Source organism: Entelurus aequoreus, linkage group LG01, assembly GCF_033978785.1.
Source record: "Entelurus aequoreus isolate RoL-2023_Sb linkage group LG01, RoL_Eaeq_v1.1, whole genome shotgun sequence".
Classification (NCBI taxonomy): domain Eukaryota; kingdom Metazoa; phylum Chordata; class Actinopteri; order Syngnathiformes; family Syngnathidae; genus Entelurus; species Entelurus aequoreus.
Window position 1 is genome coordinate 25,991,219 of NC_084731.1, and position 23,622 is coordinate 26,014,840.

A 23,622-nucleotide genomic window follows, 5' to 3' on the forward strand; every position below is an offset into this window, starting at 1 on the left:
TGTACATTTATTTTTTGTCAGTTATGAGTCCCTTCTCTTGCAGTATATTTGGTTTGTACTTATTTTTCCTAATCAGGCTGACCTGAGCCTAAGATTTATGTGATAAATAAATAATATTTGTGATTAACACACGGTTTCATATCATTTGAAAATGTTGTAAACTGTAAGTAGGTTAGAGATAATTAATTGGAAAAGTTGGTACACAACAAATCGATAGTAGATGATAAAAATATTACATTACATATGTTTGCAAATATCCTATATCATAGATATTTAGACAAATGCAGAAGCAAAAAAGTGACACTCGAAATCATGTCAAGGTCTTTCTGAGAAAAGCCGCTGTTATTTTAATGTGCTAAATATAGATGACCCTGTCTGTGACAAAAGATGTGAACGCGCTGCGGAAATAAGTCACCACAGTCACCAAACTTTTTCACTAACAGGAGGTGAATCTATTTCTCTTCCTCGCAAACACTTGATGTTTACCCGTGTCTTGGAAACAAACCCAGACTATAGTTGTCATATATTCTACCTCTTTATTCAGTAGTAATATAAAGGGGGTGATCAAAAGACAAGTCAGACAGTGTTATTGACTCAAATCAACACAAAAGGTGGAAAAAAAAGGCAATATAAACAAGGTAAAGACATTTACTGACACTAAATGTTACTCCGAGCTGACATTATCTTACTTTTTAAAGCTCCCTGTATCTTACTGCAGTCCAGTCGCCACTTAAAATGCAAAAACAGCGAGTACCAATCAATGTGGTCGGCATGATTAGACTTCAAAGTTAGGATTAAAAACAGTGTGGCAGCTTGTTTTGCCGAGAATATACTTGACGACATCAAGGGTGGGACCAAATAAATACATGTGAATATACAATACGTCTGAATGGTCTCAGGAATGTGTTTGGATGTCATCTTTGTGTTAATAGAACTATTACATCCTCTTGTCTAATCACGTAGCGAGAAAGCGGGTGAGCGAGGGTTCGTAAGTTACAAAGGGAGCGTGCGCTTATGGGGGAGGGCCGGGGGGGAGGGTTTTTTAGCAGGACACCTCCATGGTCTGGGGTCCGGCCTGGCGGTCCAGCCCTGCGGTGGCGTTGCTCTCCAGCAGGCTGTTCAGGTTATGGCGGCTACGACTGCTCTCCACCGAGGTGATGCTGGAGGAGGAGGCGGTGCGTGAGCGAGCCAGGCGGGTCATACCGACGGATGGCACTGGGAGGGGGGGACGACAAAACGAATATGAAAAAAAACATTTTTGCTTTGTCTGATTGGATAGCACGAGGGGTGTAACGGTACAGTATCCTGCATGCTTCGGTACGTACCAACGTATTAAGGTCACGGTTCGGTTCATTGTCAGTACAGCAAGAAATCAAAGTTTACACTACACAGCTAATTGTTTTGCCCTAAAGTAACTTAAGTAATTAAGATCGGATTTTATTTGCCCGTCTAAACGTTTTCAAAGTGCTTCAAATCTGATCGGATTTGGGCCACCTCAGGAGATAGTCCCAGTATGATTGGGATCTGATTTTTTTCAAATGTGACTTAACCAACCCAGGTCTAAACCAGACCTGGGCAAAATACGGCCCGCGGGCCACAAGCGGCCTATTAAGATTTTCAAACCGGTCCGCCGGACGTTCTACATCATTTTTATAGACATTTAACATCAAAAATGTGCAGTGCTGTTTTTAAATTACAGTAAGTGTTGAACTATAGAAAGTATTTCAATGGTTGACATCCGTGCTTTTGAGTTAATACGGTAATCTACATCAGTGTTTTTTAACCTTTTCTGAGCCAAGGCACATTTTTTGCGTTGAAAAAATCCGGAGGCACACCACCAGCAGAAATCATTAAAAAACGAAACTCAGTTGACAGTAAAAAGTCGCAATTGTTGGATATGACTTTAAACCATAACCAACCATGCATCAATATAGCTCTTGTCTCAAAGTAGGTGTACTGTCAGGACCTTTCACATCAAGCCGTGACTTATTTTTAGTTTTTTGCTGTTTTCCTGTGTGTAGTGTTTTAGTTCTTGTCTTGCGCTCCTATTTTGGTGGCTTTTTCTTTTTTTGGGGTATTTTCCTGGAGCAGTTTCATGTCTTCCTTTGAGCGAATTTCCCCAATCTACTTTGTTTTAGCAATCAGGAATATTACAGTTGTTTTTATCCTTCTTTGTGGGGACATTGTTTATTGTCATGTCATGTTCGGATGTACATTGTGGACGCCGTCTTTGCTCCACAGTAAGTCTTTGCTGTTGTCCAGCATTCTGTTTTTGTTTACTTTGTAGCCAGTTCGTTCTGCATAGCCTTCCCTAAGCTTCAATGCCTTTTCTTAGGGGCACTCACCTTTTGTTTATTTTTGGTTTAAGTATTAGACAGCATTTTACCTGCACGCTGCCTCCCGCTGTTTCCGACATCTATAAAGCAATTAGCTACCGGCTGCCACCTATTGATATGGAAGAGTATTACACGGTTACTCTGCCGAGCTCTAGACAGCAACGACACTCAACAACAACACTAAATTTGCAGACTATAATCACTGGTTTGCAAAAAATATTTTTAACCCAAATAGGTGAAATTAAATAATCTCCCACAGCACACCAGACTGTATCTCACAGCTGATAAGGATCTTGTGATCTAAACAGTATCAATGTTCTCAATGGTACTACAAAATTTGTATCTACTTGTTTTCGTCTGTCCAAACATTTTCCTTTTAGCGCATTATCCGAAGGAGACGTCAATAATTTATAAAATTTTTTACAGGCTTAAAAAAATCTAAGATAAACCTTGGTGTTATTATTAGTTACTATAATAAACCTTTCAGTTTTTTCTTGTCACATTATACCTTTTTGCATGATTTTCCCATCTTTTTCTACAATGTGCCACAAAAAAACGAGCCACGCTTACGAATTGGTTTACATAATTCACATACTGGGAAGGCGAAGTGTAACTAAAAGATGGAATGGTGTGTCCAAGCTCGGTCTTCTTAATTACAGGCTGGGTTGCACGCTTGTGGAGGAGTTCTGCACACTTCCACGCTTCACTTTTCACGGTGGTGATAATGCACGCTCCGGAGTTTGTGGAGGTGACCGGCATGTCTGGATCTCCACTCCCACGTCCTATACGTCACCTTTCGTATTTGAGTACAAAGTACCGTCATTTCCGTATAATAAGACGCTAATTTTTCCCCACACTTTGAACGCTGCGCTTTATACTTATATTTTTTTCGGGTTCACAAACTTGACATGGAGCCAATAAATATAGCCTTATCACATCAGACAGATTAAATTGCAAAACGAGTCACAGTGGTTGGACCAATGAAACGCACTCATACAGTCATTCGGTCTTATGGACTCCCCCTCATCTTGGAGAAGACAAAATAAAACGCACAAGACACAGCCCCAAAACCGAAAAAGTAAACAGCCGCCGCACGGAATCGAAATCCACCACCAGTAACGGGCCACGAAAAGGTGGAGAATGACAAAGTCTACACTCAATGACTTGTCTAAACACAAAAGCCTGTGTAAATATTTCACGTTGCAATCTGTACCTGTGGCTTATAGACTTGTGCAGCAAATATATGTGCAAAATACAATTTAGGTTAATATTGCTTATATTTAGTTGTGCTCTATAGCTTCGAAATGACGGTAAATGCATGACACACTTCTTCTGTACTGAAAATCAGAATCCGAATACAAGTACCGTTACACCCCTAAATAGCACTGATGTATAAGTGCTGTACTAAACATGCAAACAATTGTCCACTATGGGGAAAGTAAATAAAAAATTGAGGAGTAACAGAAAGTTATGCGTGTCCAAGTATTACAATAACAAAATAAAAGCCTTTGCAATCAAAGAACACCACCTTCAGTTCATGCAAAAACAAAAGAAAAAAAACACATGCTAAAAAGGAGCTCAACTAGTCTCCTACAGTCGGATGAATGTGTGTCAAAGTATGGCAGAAATCATCCTGTATAAAATATACAGAGCAAACGGTGTTATATACAGAATTTCTGCATACGTTCTGCATGACATTCATCCACCGTGGGGGTGTTCGAGAGGCCATATGGCTTCAAAGCGTGGTCGTCGGGCAGCTTCTTAAGGCCCTGGTACCTGATTCGTTGCTCAGGTGACTGAGAAGGACATACGGAACTGTAGGCAATGATTCAAGAAGGGAAGAAAGAGGAAGAAAGGTTGAAAAGCTTTCCTTGTTTTAGTCCACCTCAGCACATTCCTGACATTGATTGTATTGGACACCATCAGTGGCGGTTTTTAGATACGGGCCACATGGCGACACACTTTACACGTTTATTGGACTTACTCCTACACTTTTTTGTGGAACGCACACAGTGGCATTGTGCTAATGAGGGGAAAGCAGCTTTCAGAACCATGCTGAGGTGTGCTGAGATTTATTTTTTTACACTTTCCCTGCATGGAAAACGCTCTTTTTAATCTCGGCTAATCCTTCGGTGGCATTTGCTCAACAGGAGGACCCGATGGCCTTTAAAGCAAAGCGCCAAAGGGTGCCTCTCACGGTCGGGGGGAAAAGGGGGGAGAGAGAGACATATTTTGTCCTGAATGACAAAATGTCACAAGTTCACACCTGGTTTGAACATACCTCCATGTGTTTACAGTGGCATCATGTGGTCAGATCTCAATTTTACAAAAATTGCATTAACCCTTTTGTAATGTTCATATTGTTGTTACTCAGCCAGCGTTTGTGGGTCTGATGGACCCGTTGCATTTTGTGGCTTTTAATGCCTTACAATCAAACACTTTTATGTTAAAATACTGAACAAATGTTTACCTTATCCCAATAAACATCTGTTCGGTATTTTAACATAAAAGTGCTTGATTGTGAGGCATTAAAAACCACAAAATGCAACGGGTCCATCAGACCCACAAACGCTGGCTGAGTAACAACAATATGAACGTTGCATGGAAATTTCTCTGCCAGTTTCTGCATCCCACAGGGATTCTTCTTTTGTGTTTCTGCACCTGCGGTTCCCACACAAGGTTGCAACATTGTTTGTCAACACTGTTTGCTCTCATTTTCTCGCACATTTGACCCTCTGATGTTCTGTGTACCTACACTCTGTCCTCCTCCTGTCTAGTCCTGCTGTGTGTGTGTGTGTGTGTGTGTGTGTGTGTGTGTGTGTGTGTGTGTGTGTGTGTGTGTGTGTGTGTGTGTGTGTGTGTGTGTGTGGTACACAGAACATCAATTTCCACACTTTTATTAGCCCCGGGTCCAGTGGACCCCGGACATCGTATATGTAATAGAAATGTGTAGGGGGGTGTATGGTGTGTGGTCATTAAATATGTATTCTGATATATGTTCTTCACAGAAAATGAGCCAAAGCCAGTGAGTCTCAGTTTGAAAAATTAATTAATTGTATCATTTTTCTTTTAATAAAAAATTAACAAGGGTGTTAAGATAGGGCAGCGTTTTAGTCTTTTTCAAGGTTGAATAGGGATGATCACTGTGGACGATTTCAATGTTTTAATGTTGCTATTGCACATTGCAAACTGAACTAGAGAGGATCATGAACAGCTTCCCACGTGCACACGCTCGCCTTCATGAAAGCAGTTTTGGAATGAATTTATTCACAGGGAGCTCTTTAGCATAAGCTTTCTCACATGCCATTTAATTATGTACATTTGCTACACGCTGAAGAGGTGTCTCTCATTTGCACTCCATTCAGCATGTATGGTGCAGTACTCTAAACCACAATAACATACGTTTCCATGCACAAAATTAGTCGGATTTCTCAAATAATTCAGTTTCTTCTATTTTCCCACCTTCATGTGAAGTTCTTGTTTCCATGCTCTATCTCTAATGCGACTGTTGGTCGTACACTAGGGAGCGATTGTGGTCATTTCAGCTTGTTTAGCTAAGTAAAACTGTAAGTAGAGGAAGAAAATGCTACATGCTAATAAGCTAGCGCTAATTGCTATCAAGCTTTGGATATAATTGATAACTACAACTGTTCACTGCTCTTTGGTTCTGTTGGTGATGTTTTAATGTGTTTACATCAGGGGTTCTTCGCGTTTTCCAAGCCAAGGACCCTCAAACTAATGGAGAGATGGAGCGGGGGACCCACTACTTTTATATCCTGTATAAAATAATGTTTCAAAATAAACTTGTCCTATAAGCACCTTGTTATTGTGCAATACTAAGATATTCAAAGTTAAAGTACCAATGATTGTCACACACACACTAGGTGTGGCGAAATTATCCTCTGCATTTGACCCATCACCCTTGATCACCCCCTGGGAGGTGAGGGGAGCAGTGAGCAGCATCGGTGGCCGTGCCCGGGAACCATTTTTGGTGATTTAACCCCAATTCCAACCCTTGATGCTGAGTTCCAAGCAGGGAGGTAATGGGTCCCATTTTTATAGTCTCTGGTATGACTCGGCCGGGGTTTAAACTCACAACCTACCGATCTCAGGGCGGACACTCTAACCATTAGGCCACTGAGTAAGTATACTGTAGTATACCGCAAATAAAAACTAGCTGGCAACTAGCATGCTAATTGCTAGCTAACAATTAGTGCGCTAATCGCTAGATGACAATCGGTGCGCTAACCACTACCTAACAACTGATGCGATAATCGCCAGCCGGCAACTGCCACACTAATCGCTAGCTGACACCTGGTGCGTTCATCGTTAGCTGGCTACAGGTGTGCTAATCACCAGCTGGCAGCTTGCCAATGATATGTGGCAATTACTAGCAGGTAACGAAAGCGCTAACCGCAAGCTATTTTAAACGCTAACATGGATTCAATAATATCATTATTTATTTAATGATTTTGTTCAAAAGTTGCAAGACACATTGACGACGGTGTCCAGGCCACTGCTATTTCTGAACTATATTACAGTGTGTTAATGTGTTTACAAATACATTTGAATTTGTGGAAACAATGGCAAATAGATATAAAAAAACATTCCTTTATTTCTTTGTGGTGTACAGCCCTTTGTTTTTCAACTGTGGTTGTTTTTAAAGGGCTTTATAAATAAAGTTGGTATGGTATGGTATGGTATTTTTGGAAAAGTCTAATCAACCAAAAATGTGACTACCCCCTGCAGTACTTCTGCAGACCCTCTGGGTGTCACGGACCCCCTGTGGAAGACCTCTGGTTCAAATGACACTTGTGGTTATTATTATTATAAAATATATAGAAAAAGGTCGCTATTGTGGTGAATTGCTTAGACCATTGATAAACTATGGAGTGAATCATTTTAATTGATGGTTTACATGTAAATTAAGTTGTACCGGTATATTGGCGTTCAATTCTTACATCACTCATATGAATGAATGTTGCTTATGGGATGACTTAAATGAATGACATTGAATGAATTTGATCTATCGATATTTATAATTGATTCTACTATGGATGTCATCAAATAGTCAACAATTCGTTTCGAAGGAGTTTTAATCCGACCATCAACCTCACAGTCAAATCGTCTGGTATTAAGCGGAGGCAGGCGACGTAATACCTGCTGGGAGGATAAGTTGAGTGCATTCATGATCATGTCTTCCTTTAAAATTAGAACAAAGCGGTAGAAAATGGATGGATGGTATTCTAATTTTTATAGAGTAAGATAAATATTTTGTCTGTCATTTCAGCCTTCCTTAGAGCGGTCTTTGCTTCCTGGTGTAACGTCACTTCTCCAAAATCAGCAGCCGTGTTTTGGCCTCCCACATCTCTTATTATATCAAATCTATTTTGTCTGAACACAAGAATATTTTACTAATAGTGTTGTTGTTTATATATTGGTGACGGGATTGAATAACGCCTTCGACCACGGTGAAACTTGCCGAAAATTTGACAAGACACGGGCACTGGGACGCACAGCCTCTCCCTGGAGGTGTAGCTCTCCTAATAAAAAAAGGTAATGATTCTTCCGCAGGTTCACATATGGAAACTTTGCTGTCTTTAGTCAAGTTTGATGTCCTCTTCGTGCTGCGCCAGAGCCGAGGACCTCACTAACTGTGATTCAGCATTTTTTTGAGGTGGAAAAAGTCACTAATGAGCTCTTACCAGTTGGAGTTGTCAACGACGGGCAAAAGCTAAGGAATTAGATTCTACTATAAAAATCTTTAGTTACTGACAGCCCTAGTTTCTACTGACCAACAAAACACAACCATTATTTTTACTCTGTATCAATTTTGTCAGAATAAGGCTGTGTATAAGTGTACTATCCAATTGGTCTCTCCACGGGAGTTTTTATTTGATCATATACTTAAAAAGTATTGACTTATTTCATCTTCTTTATCTTTACTTTGTATGCTTGTTGGTATAAAGCAGGGGTCCCCAAACTACGCATCCGGCCTGCCAGCGTCCAAAATCAGGCCTGCGGGAAGTCCCAAGTATAATAAAAAAAAAAAAAAGAAAAAGAATAAAAAATAATTCTGTCTTTTCTTATGCACTTTGTACCGCTTGCTACTCACGGTGTCTCCTAGCCGCTCAGGCAAATCATATTGTCTAAAAATGCATTTTCTCATCGATGACGTGACATCATCGCGAGCGCGGAAAGTGCGCAATATATATCTAATATATCTATATATCTATATACCTATATATATATATATATATATATATATATATATATATAGGTATATAGATATATATATATATATACAGCCCGGCCCCCGAGTCAAAAAGTTTGGGGACCCCTGGTATAAAGATTCACCACACCCTGCAGCTTGTTCTTCTTCCCGTATGAATAATGTATTGAATATATAATGAATATGCTCTTAGTCCCCCACAGAAATTGGCGCACAGATAACTCACTACATGCCAAAGAGAACTGGCTTCCATAAGCAGATCTTTAAAAAGCCCAACACAATCAGATTGAGATGTAGAAAGCTTATTTCGTGCCAAATAATTTGAGAAATCCAACTAATTCACTACATGGAAACTGCATTAATAATTGTGCTTGGAACGGTTGATTATAGTAAATGTATGTACGCAAAATTAGCCACAAATTACTACCTAGGATGTAGATTGATCTCCAACTGTGTTCTGACTGATCTCATCTTAAAGGGCGGAGCTTCAACAAAGCTACTTGGTTCATTCTGAATGTCATTTTTGGTAGTTTTATTTTTTTTGATGAACTGCATGTAACACATGGAGGCCTGTTTAACATTGCACTGCATTGAGAGACAGAGACATGACATTTCAACCACGCTGAAACTCACACCTCACCTATATAGAGATAGCAGTGCTACCAAACACTGCAGAGAGCAGAGAGGAAAACCACATTAGCATCTACCGGTGTTTGTGAACAAGTGGACAGAAAAAAAAACTCCCTTCTGTTTCATGAACTGCAACAGTTAATAAGACATCACACACACGTCAACAGGAATTGCACAGACCACAAATGCATCATCGCCGTAAAGAAACATTGTTATTTTTCTAGTTTGAACTGGTCGGTAACTAGTAAGTACATACAGTGCAGGAAAATACATGATTACTTACTGTAGCCCATGCCTTGCACAAAGTACTTGAAGGCCTCAGCAAGTTTCCCTGGCTGTCAGGAGATAAAGTTAGAGAACGTATAAGTTTAAATTAATGGATGTGTATGGTGTCCATGGGCAAAAGGACCCACCTGCACAACCTGGGGCAAGCCTCCACAGTCAGCCATCTGGAGAAACAACAACAATTAAATCTCCAAAGTGCAACGGTCAATTAGTCAGAACTGTCAAAAATTAATGAACTAATGCGGTATTATAAGCATCCCAGTTTGACTCTATTCAGTTCTGTTTGCATCACCATTGTCAAAACCTGTAAAAGTACTCAAATGTATGGTTACTTATGGAATGTCTAAATTCAGTAATACAGTAATCCTTAGTTTGTCGCTGCTAATTGGCTACGGACCTGACCGTGATAAATAAATTTTCGCAAAGTAGGAATCGTTGATTAAAATGTTTATATTTTCATAGCAAGACACTAAAAATTGTTTACTACCTTCTAAATACATACAAAAAAAATATGGGAACCCTCTAGATCAGGGGTGTCCAAAGTGTGGCCCGCAGCTCAAGTTTTTTTGGCCCGCGGCATATTGTCGAAATAAAATCAGACAAAAAAAGAACAGTAAAAATCTAATTTCAATACTAATAATTAATACGAAGAAGACACATTGTTTTGTCTGTAAATTTATGTCAGTTTTAGATTTTCTATTTATTTTTTTACAAAATAAAATATCAAAACGGCCGCCGCATGCTTTGACTCGTCAGTGTGCAGCCCTTTGTGGAAAAAGTTTGGACACCTCTGCTCTAGAAATATGAAATAACACCTTTTCGTGACTTTTACACTCTTTTAATTCAATAGAGTAATGTTGCCAGAGGCTGAGCCAATTAGTGGCCACGATACTGAACAGAATGCTCTGATTGGTTGTGGCTAATACTACTGTAGTATAAATATTTGTAAGTAATTTGTCCATTTTGTACTTAAAAAAGCTTAATTTAGGACAAAAATTTTGGAGAAAATGCTAAAAAGAAATGACAAATCTGCGATGATGGTGAAGCCGCAATATTTGAAGCAAGATGTGGCGAAATCCCTCCAAAGTCCACGTGACAAGTTTGTGACTTCATATCAGTGATTGATTGATTGATTGATTGAAACTTTTATTAGTAGATTTCACAGTACAGTACATATTACGTACAATTGACCACTAAATGGTAACACCCCAATAAGTTTTTCAACTTGTTTAAGTCGGGGTCCACGTTAATCAATTCATGTTAAAGTGAGCATATAAAGCCTTAACTAGACTAATGGCACAAGAATAAAAACAAAAATTTAGATAATTGTGATGATGTCCTGGCTGTTCAGTACAAAATGTCTAAGTAACAGTAACAATGAAAGAAAAGCTGAACTGTGTTTAATATAGAAATAGAATAGAATAGAATAGATAATATGAATGCACCTTCCTCTGTCACCCATAGTTAAAGTTAAAGGGGAACTGCACTATTTTTGGAATTTTGCCTATCATTCACAACTCTTATGTCAGACAAGAATACATGTTATTCTTTGTTTTATGCATTCTAACAGGTAAATACATGCAAGCAAAAGTCAGTTTACAATGGAGCCAATGGAAGTCACTCTATTCTGCCTATAAAAAAACCCCAATCAAAACACCTCCATCAAAGTTTTATATACACGCTGTATATATACAGTATATGTAATTTATTAACAGTCACATTCATGATAACATGTAATATGCAGTCTTAATTTTGACAGCAGTGTTTATTTAGTTTTAGCCATATTTTAATCATCTAAATTGATTTAGTTTTAGTCAACTGAAATTACAGTACATTTTGTTGACTAAAATATAAAGTATAAAGGATAAAGCATCTTTGAAGTCGTCAACTTTTATTAAGGTTCTTACAATTACTGTACAACGTAATAAATCAACACTGCATAACTTGGCATATACAGATGCATTTGAGTACATCTAAATATGGTGCATCACATTATTTCAGAATTAATTCACACTAAGAGACTCACACTAAGAGACTAATTGAAGCCTCAGAAATGTTATTAGTTCATTTTCCGAAGGTGGATTCAATAAAGTGTAGGACGCGACGGAGTAGATCGTCCGCCATTTTATTAAACAAATGAGCTGGGTAAAGTTAGGTGCACTTGCTCTGAGTGGAGTGGAAAATGAAATTATGCGCACTTGTATTAAAATAATTGTGTTTATTTAACAGGAAATAATGGAAATAGAACATAAACATGTATTTGACGCTCAAATCTTAACATTAAGAATGTATTGAGAAGTGCTATAATACAGTGTTACATTATTTACACAAAAACTGTCAGAATACTTGTATCCAAGTTATCACAAAAAGCTGTCTTTGATCTTACCAAGCAAAAGGCTTGTAAAACTCCACTGTGTAGGATGGGAAGCGACATGAAGGTGTCGGTTTCTTTGATGTATTGTAATCCACAGGAAGATTTTGTTTTGACCCGAGATCTACAAAGCGTAGAGGAAGCAGGGCCTGACTACCCTCCAAGCACCTTTTCTTTGAACGGTTTTGTGACCAAAGGCATCGGCTGTTTACGACCCCCTTCCTTTAGAAACAGCTGTCGCCATGTAATCAGGGAAAGTCCAAATAAAAGAGGAGGCGTACAATTTTCGTCAGAGCGTGGTGGGAGACTAAGAGTACAGCCCAGACGTTTCTCCTCAATTGAGCTAAATTTAATTCTGTCTTTGTTTAATTCCTTGCTTCTTTGTCTGTTTAATAGATGTCATCAGTGTTTGAACCTGACAAAAACGAATACATGAACTGTTACCAATTTGGAGTGCATAACTTAGACAAATCATTTTTTTATTATTATGTTCAATAACATTGTAACTATCTTCTGTTCCATCATTAAAATGTAATATGTACATTTAAACATGTCAGTATTTGGTACTGACATGATACGCTTGGCACTCAGCAACAAAGGGTTGGAGTTGGGGGTTAAATCACCAAAATGATTCCCGGGCGCGGCGCCGCTGCTGCCCACTGCTCCCCAAGGGGATGGGACAAATGCAGAGGACAAATTTCACCACATCTAGTGTGTGTGTGACAATCATTGGTACTTTAATCTTAATCTAATTACTCAATATTTAAGTAAGTATTTGTTAAGTATTTTTTTCGGACATGTGGTATAGTACACAGTCTTGCTCCTGCTCTACATCTTTAATAGTAACAGTAATCCAGTACAGTAATAGTCATTTTGAAACATTAACTTCGGCCTATGAAGATGTCCCTATGGTTAGTCTGCAGATGGCGCTTCAAGTCAGTTGTATTTTTGCCAAAGAAATCTAGCCCCGGGGTTTACAAGTTGTTTTGTTGTCTACCGCGGCAAAGGCGAAGTGCGTCCATATGTCTTCTCAGAATAAACGCAATAGAAGCAATGACGTCATGGCTCCCATTGGCTCCATTGTAAGTGGACATTTATTCACTAATTAGAATGCATTAAAAAAAAGACATGTTATGATTGTGAATTATAAGCAAAATTCCCAAAAAGTGCAGTTCTTCTTTAACAATGAACACAATGTTTTGATCTTCTTTTTTTTTCGTTTCTAGTCTTTATGAATTAGGAATGCTAATTCTTCTTTAAACAGAGTTTAAAAAAAATATATACTTTGTTTGGCAGTTAATGCCGAATGATACTTTAAACCAGGGGTGTCAAAGTTAACGCATGCTATTAATCACAAAAAAATTATTGCATAAATCATTTAAAAACGCAAATTAATGGCGCAATTTGTTTTGCCACCACATGCTCCTTTATAATAACCGCAGATGGCGCTAAATGCTACACGGTCAGTGTGGTGATCAGGTCAATGATGAGTGAGAAGACTTGTGTGCTCGCTAGCAAAGTTTGCCTCAAAATACCCGCCAACTTGACTGTATATCAAACGGTGCGAGCAAATAAATGATGTGCCTTAACCTCTAAAGGCCTTAGTGGCCACATGCGTGGACAGCACCTTTTAGCTCTTATTTCCAAAATTGCGTACACTACTGAATTGGGGTCTTATGTCGACATATGGACACGTATACTGCTATCTGGTGGTGTAAGAAGAGTATAACATACAATGGAATTTGGAAAAAAAAGTGTAAAAATAAAAATTTGCATGTCACTAAACATGAAGTACACGTTTGTGCACTTATGGACTAAGTACATCATATTAAAAGATGCTTTTTAGTTTTTATTCTAATTAGGGTCCAATAAGCCCAAATAGCAAAGAGAAATAAAAAAAGCATGTAAACAAACAGCTTGGGCCTTAAGAGGTTAAAGTAAAACTTGAAAATAAAAGACATTCTGACATTAAAATTGCATTGTGTCAAAATATTGGGGTATTTTCTCAAGTTAATTAATATTCTAAAGTTATTTGCACTTCCCAAAATAAAGGCCTGTGATGTCAATGAAATGGCTTAATTATGGGAACATTTGGTTCAGCTTTAGTGGTTCCGCTGAATCGCCAACCAAAAAGCAAGTTCTTACCATACAAAAACATGTAATGACACATAACAAGCATTCACCTTTAGCAGGGTCGTCTTTGTTGGATTTAACCTGGAATTGCACTCCACCTGAAACAGCAATTAGACAGTAGTCAACTCAAATAATCTTTTGAATAATAAAGAGCTGCTCCTATTCTTTGTCACAGCCTTCTCAAAGCTTGCTAGGTAACCACAGTAAGATGGCTGGTGTGTAACTTACCACAGCGTCCACAGCAGGCGATGTATCGCCAACCACAAGCAAAGCAGGGCAGCTGGACGGGACAAAAGTGCCATATTATTGAGAACTGAGAAGACTGACGATAAAAATATAGATGAATATATAGTGACTATAATCACATGGCTTGATGGTTGAATATTTGAAATGCTTACGTGAGCGTTTTTACAGTGTCCTCATTCAAACCAACGACTGGCCGCTCAATGTCTAGGTCCTGGCGACTGTTGCAAGAGTACAAAAAGGAAAATTAGTTCCTCTACATTAAAAACAAACTTGTGTGAAACTAAAGTAATATGTGGAATCATACTATTGGTACGAGCCACAGAAGAGGGCCAAGTTGTCCTGGTTGATGTCCTGGGCGATATGTAAACGGTAAGTCTGGATCAGCTCCTGGTTCTCAGTGAGCTCATCCTATGAACGGAAAACATTATTGCAATATTGCACATGTGACAGTTATCATCAAGCTGATATTCCAGTAATGAGGATGGGAAGAGAATAATTAGTAGGAATGTCCGATAATATCGGACTGCCGATATTATTGGCCGATAAATGCTTTAAAATGTATCGGTATCGATTTCAAAAGGTAAAATGTATGACTTTTTAAAACGCCGCCGTGTACACGGACATAGGAAGAAGAACTGAGCGCCAATAAACCTTGAAGGCACTGCCTTTGCGTGCCGGCCCAGTCACATAATATCTACGGCTTTTCACACACTCACAAGTGAATGCAAGGCATACTTGGTCAACAGTCATACAGATCACACTGAGGGTGTCCGTATAAACAACTTTAACACTGTTACAAATATGCGCCACACTGTGAACCCACACCAAGAACATCCGCACGTAACACAACATAAACACAACAGAACAAATACCCAGAACCCCTTGCAGCACTAACTCTTCCGGGACGCTACAATATACACCCCCCCTCCCCACCCCCACCTCAACCCCGCCCACCTCAACCTCCTAATGCTCTCTCAGGGAGAGTATGTCCCAAATTCCAAGCTGCTGTTTTGAGGCATGTTAAAAAAAATAATGCACTTTGTGACTTCAATAATAAATATGGCAGTGCCATGTTGGCACTTTTTTCCATGACATGAGTTGAAGTTGTTCTCTTATTTTGGAAAACCTTGTTACATTGTTTAATGCATCCAGCGGGGCATCACAACAAAATTAGGCATAATAATGTGTTAATTCCACAACTGTATATATCGGTATCGGTTGATATCTGTATCGGTAATTAAGAGTTGGACAATATCGGAAATATCGGATATCGGCAAAAAAGCCATTATCGGACATCTCTAATAATTAGTAAAACTATACAGGAAAATGCAATAAAGTAAGTCAAAGGTGAAAAAACAACAACTATAAGTCAGTGTTTTCCATAAGTTTATTAATCTGTGGTGTCCCACCAATAGAGGATTTGGCACTACCTGTTAAGTAACTCAGCCTTATAACAACTCATATGCAGCAGTTTTGCTAGTGAATAAGTAGACGTAGCAGGAGAGATCGGTGTTGCCAAGTAACACATTTGTTGCTATATTTAGCGAGTATTCAAACCCTCTCGCTACTAGAGATGTAACTACAGATATGAAGGCTAGATACGACAGACCTATGATGAATTGTGTCTTTTCTGACTTATAAAAGGTTACAATGTTGTAAGGGATACTCGTGTTAAACAATGCCAAAGCCTCAAATCTTAAGGTTCATGCATTATGGGGGAGGGGGGGGGGGGTTTGGTGGTAGCGGGGGTGTATATTGTAGCGTCCCGGAAGAGTTAGTGCTGCAAGGGGTTCTGGGTATTTGTTCTGTTGTGTTTATGTTGTGTTACGGTGCGGATGTTCTCCCAAAATGTGTTTGTCATTAATGTTTGGTGTGGGTTCACAGTAGGGCTGTGAATCTTTGGGTGTCCCACGATTCGATTCAATATCGATTCTTGGGGTCACGATTCGATTCAAAATCGATTTTTTTTTTTCAATTCAACACGATTCTCGATTAAAAAACAATTTTTTTTCCCAATTGAAAACGATTCTCTATTCATTCAATACATAGGATTTCAGCAGGATCTACCCCAATCTGCTGACATGCAAGCAGAGTAGTAGATTTTTGTAAAAAGCTTTTATAATTGTAAAGGACAATGTTTTATCAACTGATTGTAATAATGTAAATTTGTTTTAACTATTAAATGAACCAAAAATATGACTTATTTTATCTTTGTGAAAATATTGGACGCAGTGTGTTGTCAAGCTTATGAGATGTGATGCAAGTGTAAGCCACCGTGACACTATTGTTCTTTTTTTTCCATTTTTTATAAATGTCTAATGATAATGTCAATGAGGGATCTTTAATCACTGCTATGTTGAAATTGTAACTAATATTGATACTCATTTTTGTTTCACTACTTTTGGTTTGTTCTGTGTCGTGTTTGTGTCTCCTCTCAATTGCTCTGTTTATTGCAGTTCTGAGTGTTGCTGGGTCGGGTTTGGTTTTGGAATTGGATTGCATTGTTATGGTATTGCTGTGTATTGTTTTGTTGGATTGATTAATTTAAAAAAAAATTAAAAAAATTAAAAAATTTTAAATAAATAAAAATGAAAAAAAATAGATTTTTTAAAAATGAGAATCGATTCTGAATCGCACAACGTGAGAATCGCGATACGAATTCGTATTGATTTTTTCCCACACCCCTAGTTCGCAGTGTGGCGCATATTTGTAACAGTGTTAAAGTTGTTTATACGGTCACCCTCAGTGTGACCTGTATGGCTGTTGATCAAGTATGCTTTCATTTTGTGTGTGTAAAAGTCGCATATATTATGTGACTGGGCCGGCACGCTGTTTGTATGGAGGAAAAGCGGACGTGACGACAGGTTGTAGAGGATGCTAAAGGCAGTGCCTATAAGGCACGCCCCCAATAATGTTTTATGAGAAATTCGGGAGAAAGGTTGCCCCGGGAGATTTTCGGGAGGGGCACTGAAATTCGGGAGTCTCCCGGGAAAATCGGGAGGGTTGGCAAGTATGATGTGGAAACACAAAAAAAGGTTAAATAAAGTATTTTTTTCATCTAATCTTAGCACGCGCATAATAACGGCAAAGTGCGACATGCAATGATATAAATGCTTTTAAAAAGAGCTATTTTATACACTCCGAATCAATTGGAGAGTGTGCAGGTGTACCTAATGTTGTGACCGGGTGAATCTATATAATGTTTACAAAGTGTATTTTTGACAGCATCTGGGAAAAAAATAGCGGTGACAACTTCAATTTTTAACAGTGTATTTGTTTAAAAGATAAATTCTGATACTTTTGGAGAGGGTACGACGTGGTTTAATTTGCAATCTGGGAACGTTTCCAGAATCGCACAGCTTGCAGACAGGCAAGTAAAAAAAAAACAGCAGTATTGTGCCGCTAATAGCTAGCTGACAATTAACGCTCTAATCGCCAGCTGGCAACTAACACACTAATCGCTAGCTGGCAACTCGTGTCTTGATTACAAGCTGACAACTACAGCGCCAAATGCTAGCTGACAACAAGAGCGCCAATTGCTAGCTGACGACTAGGGCGTTAATCGCTAGCTGACAACAGAAAAGCTAATCGCTAGCTGGCAACTAAAGCACTAATCGCCAGCTGGCAATTACAGCGCGAATCGCTCGCTGACAACTAGCGCGCTGATCGTTAACTGCCAACTTGTCTAGTGCGCCAATCGTTAGCTGACAACTAGAGCGCTGATCGCCAGCTGACAACAAGAGTGCTAATTGCTAGCTATCTTAAATGCTAACATGAATATAACAATATAATTATTTCTTTATTATATAATAATTCATGACATTATTCATTCACATTCAACTACGTCACAGTGTGTGGGCTGCGGACCCCCTGTTGAAGACCTCTGATCAAGATCACGGTGAAAGGTATTAAATGTCGATTAAATTAATCATCATTTAAGCTAGTAGGGGCAAAGTGCCAAGGCGTTTTGTAAACGGCTCGGAAACAATGACACCAAGAATGCCCGCACATTGTGCTGTAAAATAGGCCATACAGTTGAAACGAGGTCACAGAATAACTTTTCATAGGTAAAATATGTATATATCGTATATATACACACATAGGTTTCACAGCGCTTCACTTTTTCACACATTTTCTTATGTTAGAGCCTCATTCCAAAAGGGAATAGATACATTTTTGTCTAAAAATAATTCTACACTCAGGATTGAAAACAAAGTCTCCCTACTAACCCACCAGTGCCTCCATGGAAATACCCCCCTCTCCCTCAAAGAACTACTCACCCCCAAATCCTCCACACAACACCTCAACTCCGGACAGGCTAACCTCCTCCAACCTCCGAGGACAAAGCTACGAACAATGGGAGACCAGGCTTTCTGCTCCGCCGCTCCCAGTCTGTGCTCTCCCTGACCACCTGAAGGCACCACAGACTGTGGATGCTTTTAAAAAAGGCTTAAAAACCCTTCTTTTAAGAAAAGCAGTTTTTTAAGATACATGCATACTAGTTCTAGCTATTTGGCTGTTCTAGTTTTTATTTTTTTATTTTTTTTATTATCTTTTTATTTTATTAATACACTGTAGCACTTTGAGGTTGTTTACTCAATGTAAAGTGCTTTTTTACAAATAAAATATATTATTATTATTATTATTATTATTATTATTACACACAATACCCTATAATGACAATGTGAAAAGTAAAATAAAAAATACAATGTGCAAATTTATAAAAAATAAAACAAATTCACAGCCATTGCTCAATGCTGTGTTGATGCTCATTTGGCAGCAATTACAGCCTCAAGTATTTTGGAATAGGATGCCACAAGCTTGGCACACATATCTTTGGGCAGTTTCGCCCATTCCTCTTTGCAGCATCTCTCAAGCTCAATTAGGTTGGACGGAAATTGTTGTTTTTTGTTCAAGATGTCTCTGTATATAGCTGCACTCATCTTTTCCTCTATTCTGACAAGTCTCGTAGTTCCTGCCGCTGAAAAACACCCCCACAGCATGATGCTGCCACCACCATGCTTCACTGTATGGATGGTATTGGCCTGGTGATGAGCGGTACCTGGTTATCTCCAAACAGGACGCCTGGCATTCACGCCAAAGAGTTAAATGTTGGTCTAATCAGACCAGAGAAGTTTGTTTCTCATGGTCTGAGAGTCTTTCAGGTCCATTTTGGCAAACGTTTTACTCAGATTTGGCTTCCGTCTGTCAACTCTACAATACAGGCCTGATTGGTGGATTGCTGCAGAGATGGTTGTCCTTCTGGAAGGTTATTCTCTCTCCGCAGAGGAATGCTGCAGCTCTGACAGAGTGACCATCAGGTTCTTGGTCACCTCCCTGACTAGACTAAGATGAATACAGCAATATACAGCGACATCCTGTATTTAAAGAAACGCTTCCCATCCAACCTGATGGCGCTTGAGAGTTGCTGCAAAGAGAAATGGGCAAAGAGGAATGGGCGAAAACTTCTAAAGATAGGTGTGGCCAGCTTGTGGCATCGTCTTCAAAAAGACGATGCTGCAATTGCTGCCAAAGGTGCATCAACAAAGTATTGAGCAAAAGCTGTGAATACTTATGTACATGTGGTTAATAAGTTTTTTATTTTTGATATATTTACAAAACAAATTTAAAAAAAGTTCACAGTGTCATTATGGGGTATTGTCTGTAAAATCTTAAGAACAAAAGGAATTTATTTCATTATGGAATAAGGCTGTAACATAACTAAATGTGGAAAAAATGAAGCCCTGTTAATACTTACATACACACATATGTAGGCACTTCACTTATAATGATTGCTACATCATGTTTAGCTATACCTATGAGTGTAAAGGTAAATGTATTCGGTTCGGTACTTATGTGCGACCACTTCTCGCACGGTACGCATTAAAAGTGAAAAACAGGAATGTTTTTGTGTAATGCATTTTACTTGCTAATCAAATACAAGCGATCACAAAAAAGCCAAAGTATTCGCCCAGAGAGCAGAGATGCAGACATGCAGGACACCTCCACAAGCGTGCAAGACTATCTTGGGGTAATCTTTGTCAAATAAACAGCGAAAAACAGTTATGACATCCTTTAGTTTGAACTAAATGAATTAAACGTGTAGTTTCAAAGGCAGTTACAGAAAAAGCCAACCACCACTTGCTAAGTCATGATAATTGAGGTCATACAGTAAATAAAGCAGCCTAAACTTACAGAGCTAAAATGATGAGCCATGATAATATCCACCAGGTTACTGGTCCATCCAGACAGCTGTGGACAAGGAAAAAAGACTTGCAATCAGTAAAGATAAAATTATAATTTGATAAGACAGTTTAAAAAAATGTGACAGGGAACAGCATCCAGAATCACGGCTTCTGGCGGATATACGACATAAACATTTAGCTTTTCAATCATGGACTCGTGAATCTAACATGAATAAAAAGTAGCAGTAATATACAATGGTGTGCAAAGAGAGGCGAGCACAGAGGATGTCAGGTAAATAATTCAAATGATGCAAAGGGTACCAGGTCATACTGACTTTTGAAGCTGCCCAGTCGATCCAGCCTTCGGCACACGGGTCGACATCGATGAGCACCAGGCCCTCCACCAGCGTGGGATTGTTCAGCTGTAAAAGGGCAGAACTATTAGAGCTGATGGTGAGAGTGGGGCACTACAATTTGACGTGCGAGGATGTGATTTAGTCATTTGAGTGCAAATGCAGCTGAAATAGGCTCCAGCACCCCCCGCGACCACAAAAGGGACAAGCGGTAGAAAATGGATGGATGGAGTGCGGTTGTGAAACAAGCATCACTAGGAGTGCTGTTGAGTCTGAACAAAGGCAGTTATGGCTTTTTAAAAAGAAGCACATCAATGATAAAAGGTCAGAATGATGTAAGGAATTTTTTTTTGCAAAAAAATCAGAATCAGAATCGTTTTCATTGCCATGTATTTACACATACAAGGAATTTGTCTTGGTGTGTTGGTGCAAAAAACAGCTAACATAAGAAATGAGGCCAATATAGCAAGAACTTAAGTAAAATAAGACAACATGTAAGAAGGACATTTTCAATATATTAAGTAGAATTAAAAAAATGTCAAATAGATGCATATTTGACCATTTTTTTGCAGGTGCAATGGCTTTAGAAAGTATTCAGTGTTATTGACACAGTAAAAGAGGTACTTATTTTATCATAATACAGTATGTTTATTATTGTGGTGTGCCAGAGACCTTGCTGACACACACACAGTCCATGCAAGGGGTGTGGCTTCACAAGCGTGCAAAAAAAAAAAAAAATAAAAAAAAAAATTTTTTTTTAAATAAATTACAAAAAAAAAAAATATATATATATATATATATATATATATATATATATATATATATATATATATATATATATATATATATATATATATATATATACACACACACACACACAACATAAGTTGGCAAGAAATAGCTCAGTAATGAATAAAGAAAATATTCTGAACCACAAATCACTTCATATTCTCTACAGCTTGCTAGTGTTACCATATCTGAGTTATTTTGTAGAAATATGGGGAAATTACAAAGGTACGCTTAATTCGCTAATTGTGTCGGTAAGGATAATACATAATGTTAATTATAGACAAATTTCAAACCCTTTATGGAATCAAAAATAATGAAATTCAATGGTTTGGTGCATTTCCAAACAGCTGAAATTATGCACAAAGCAAACTATAACCTGCTACCCAAGAATGAACAACAATTCTTCTCAAAAAAACAGAAATCTAACAAATATAATAAATATCTAACTTAAAACATTTGTATGCACGTACAACACTTTAGTATATCAGTATGTGGAACTAAATTATGGGATGGATTAAGCAGAAAAGTCAAACAATGTACTAATATGACCCAGTTTAAGAAAAGGTTGAAACTAACAGTGTTTACAAAAGAAAAAATAATCTTGATGTACATCCTGAAGAACCTTATTGAAAAATTATAGTCTTATACATGTCATTATGTGAACAACCATGTGTGAGAAATTTCCATGAAATGAAAAAGGGGTAGGATTAAATAAACTCTGCTTCTTCCTACTCCTTTTTGGACATGTTGTAATGAGAAAGTGGAAATATGTGATCTACCATACTGTAACTGTATGCATGTTCGAAATAAACAGAGGCCATAAACTACCCAATAAATCACCTGAGAAAGTTTCCACTTTCCAGAATTCTACAACCTAATTCATAAATTCTAAAATAAATTGTTGAGAGGATATTTAAAAGATAAACATGGTATGTACTTTGGAATGCAATGTATAAGCTTCATTGCAAAAAATACCAAAACCAAAGTGCAACTATAAGCAGTGCAAAGCAGGGAAGGAATTGCCCTAAGTCAATAAGACTCTCCATTTGCTGCATTTCAAATACTGCAAAAAGCTCAATACAATATAAACGCTGTGCTGCTACAGCTGCGATGAATCTACTGCGGGGAAACTCTTTCTTCCAAGTGCAGTTAATGCAAATAAACGTCAGAACAAATTTTCCTTCATTAGCTCTTAACAAGACAAGAGCAGCTGTTGTGCAAAAAGCTACATTTCCTCAAGCTCACACCAGTTGTTTGTAACTCTGATTGCCGTCCATTTTCTTCACACCATTTTTCAAAGCTCTGCTTCTTTCTACCGTTATTATCACAGATTACATTCACATTTCAGCGCTGATGCTTCTTGTGTGGAGAAAGAGCAGAAAACCAATGAGGTGATTCATCAGGTAGACAGAGTGTTAAGGAAATGGGCTCAGTGGGCTGTTTGGGAGGAATGATGTGTGGCTTGGTACCCAGCATAGCTAGATGTGAGGCCTGGAGAAGCATTATTTATCACATAAAGAAAATATGTCAACAGAGCTAAATATATTTTGCAGCGTATCAATACTGGGACAAAAATGATTTAATCTTTATACAAAAGACGTTTGTAAAGTTACAAAGGACTTAAAGTTAGCATTATTTGCAGATGACACGAACACATTTTGTTCATGAGAGAACAGACAGAAGCTAATACAAATAATACTAGAAGAAATGAACAAATGAAGGAGATAGTTTGACAAAAACAGACCATCTTTAAGTCTCAGTAAAAGTCAAATAATGCTATTCGGTAAAAGCACGAGAGAAAGTCAAACACAAATACAAAAAGACGAAGAAGACATTAAAAAAGGTAACAGAAATCAAATTCTTGCGTGTAATAAAATGAACTGGAAATCTCATAAAAACATACATCATAATGTGGCAAGAAATATGTCTATAACGAATAAAGTTAAATATGTTCTTGACCAAAAATCACTACACATTATTTACTAGTGTTACCATATCTAAGTTATTGTGTAGAAACATGGGGAAATAATTACAAAAGTACACTACATTCACAAACTGTGTT

General features: G+C 38.2%; 1 protein-coding gene across 3 annotated transcripts in view; it reads right to left on the reverse strand.

Moving 5' to 3' along the window:
• Positions 1-503: 503 nt before the first annotated feature.
• The window catches only part of ndrg3a (ndrg family member 3a), a 95,259-nt gene continuing 72,140 nt past the window's right edge, over positions 504-23,622 (reverse strand). Inside the window, exons 8-17 of one of the 3 annotated variants that reach the window (XM_062046519.1) lie at positions 20,754-20,840; positions 20,429-20,485; positions 14,538-14,641; positions 14,386-14,451; positions 14,216-14,267; positions 14,038-14,085; positions 9,612-9,647; positions 9,482-9,533; positions 4,113-4,151; positions 504-1,215 (exon numbers count right to left, since the gene is read on the reverse strand). In XM_062046519.1, coding sequence (XP_061902503.1) covers positions 1,043-1,215; positions 4,113-4,151; positions 9,482-9,533; positions 9,612-9,647; positions 14,038-14,085; positions 14,216-14,267; positions 14,386-14,451; positions 14,538-14,641; positions 20,429-20,485; positions 20,754-20,840 — 714 coding nt within the window. In that variant the 3' untranslated portion in view covers positions 504-1,042. The remainder of the gene's footprint in view (positions 1,216-4,112; positions 4,152-9,481; positions 9,534-9,611; positions 9,648-14,037; positions 14,086-14,215; positions 14,268-14,385; positions 14,452-14,537; positions 14,642-20,428; positions 20,486-20,753; positions 20,841-23,622) is intronic. The other 2 variants (XM_062046532.1, XM_062046525.1) reach the window with 2 other exon arrangements.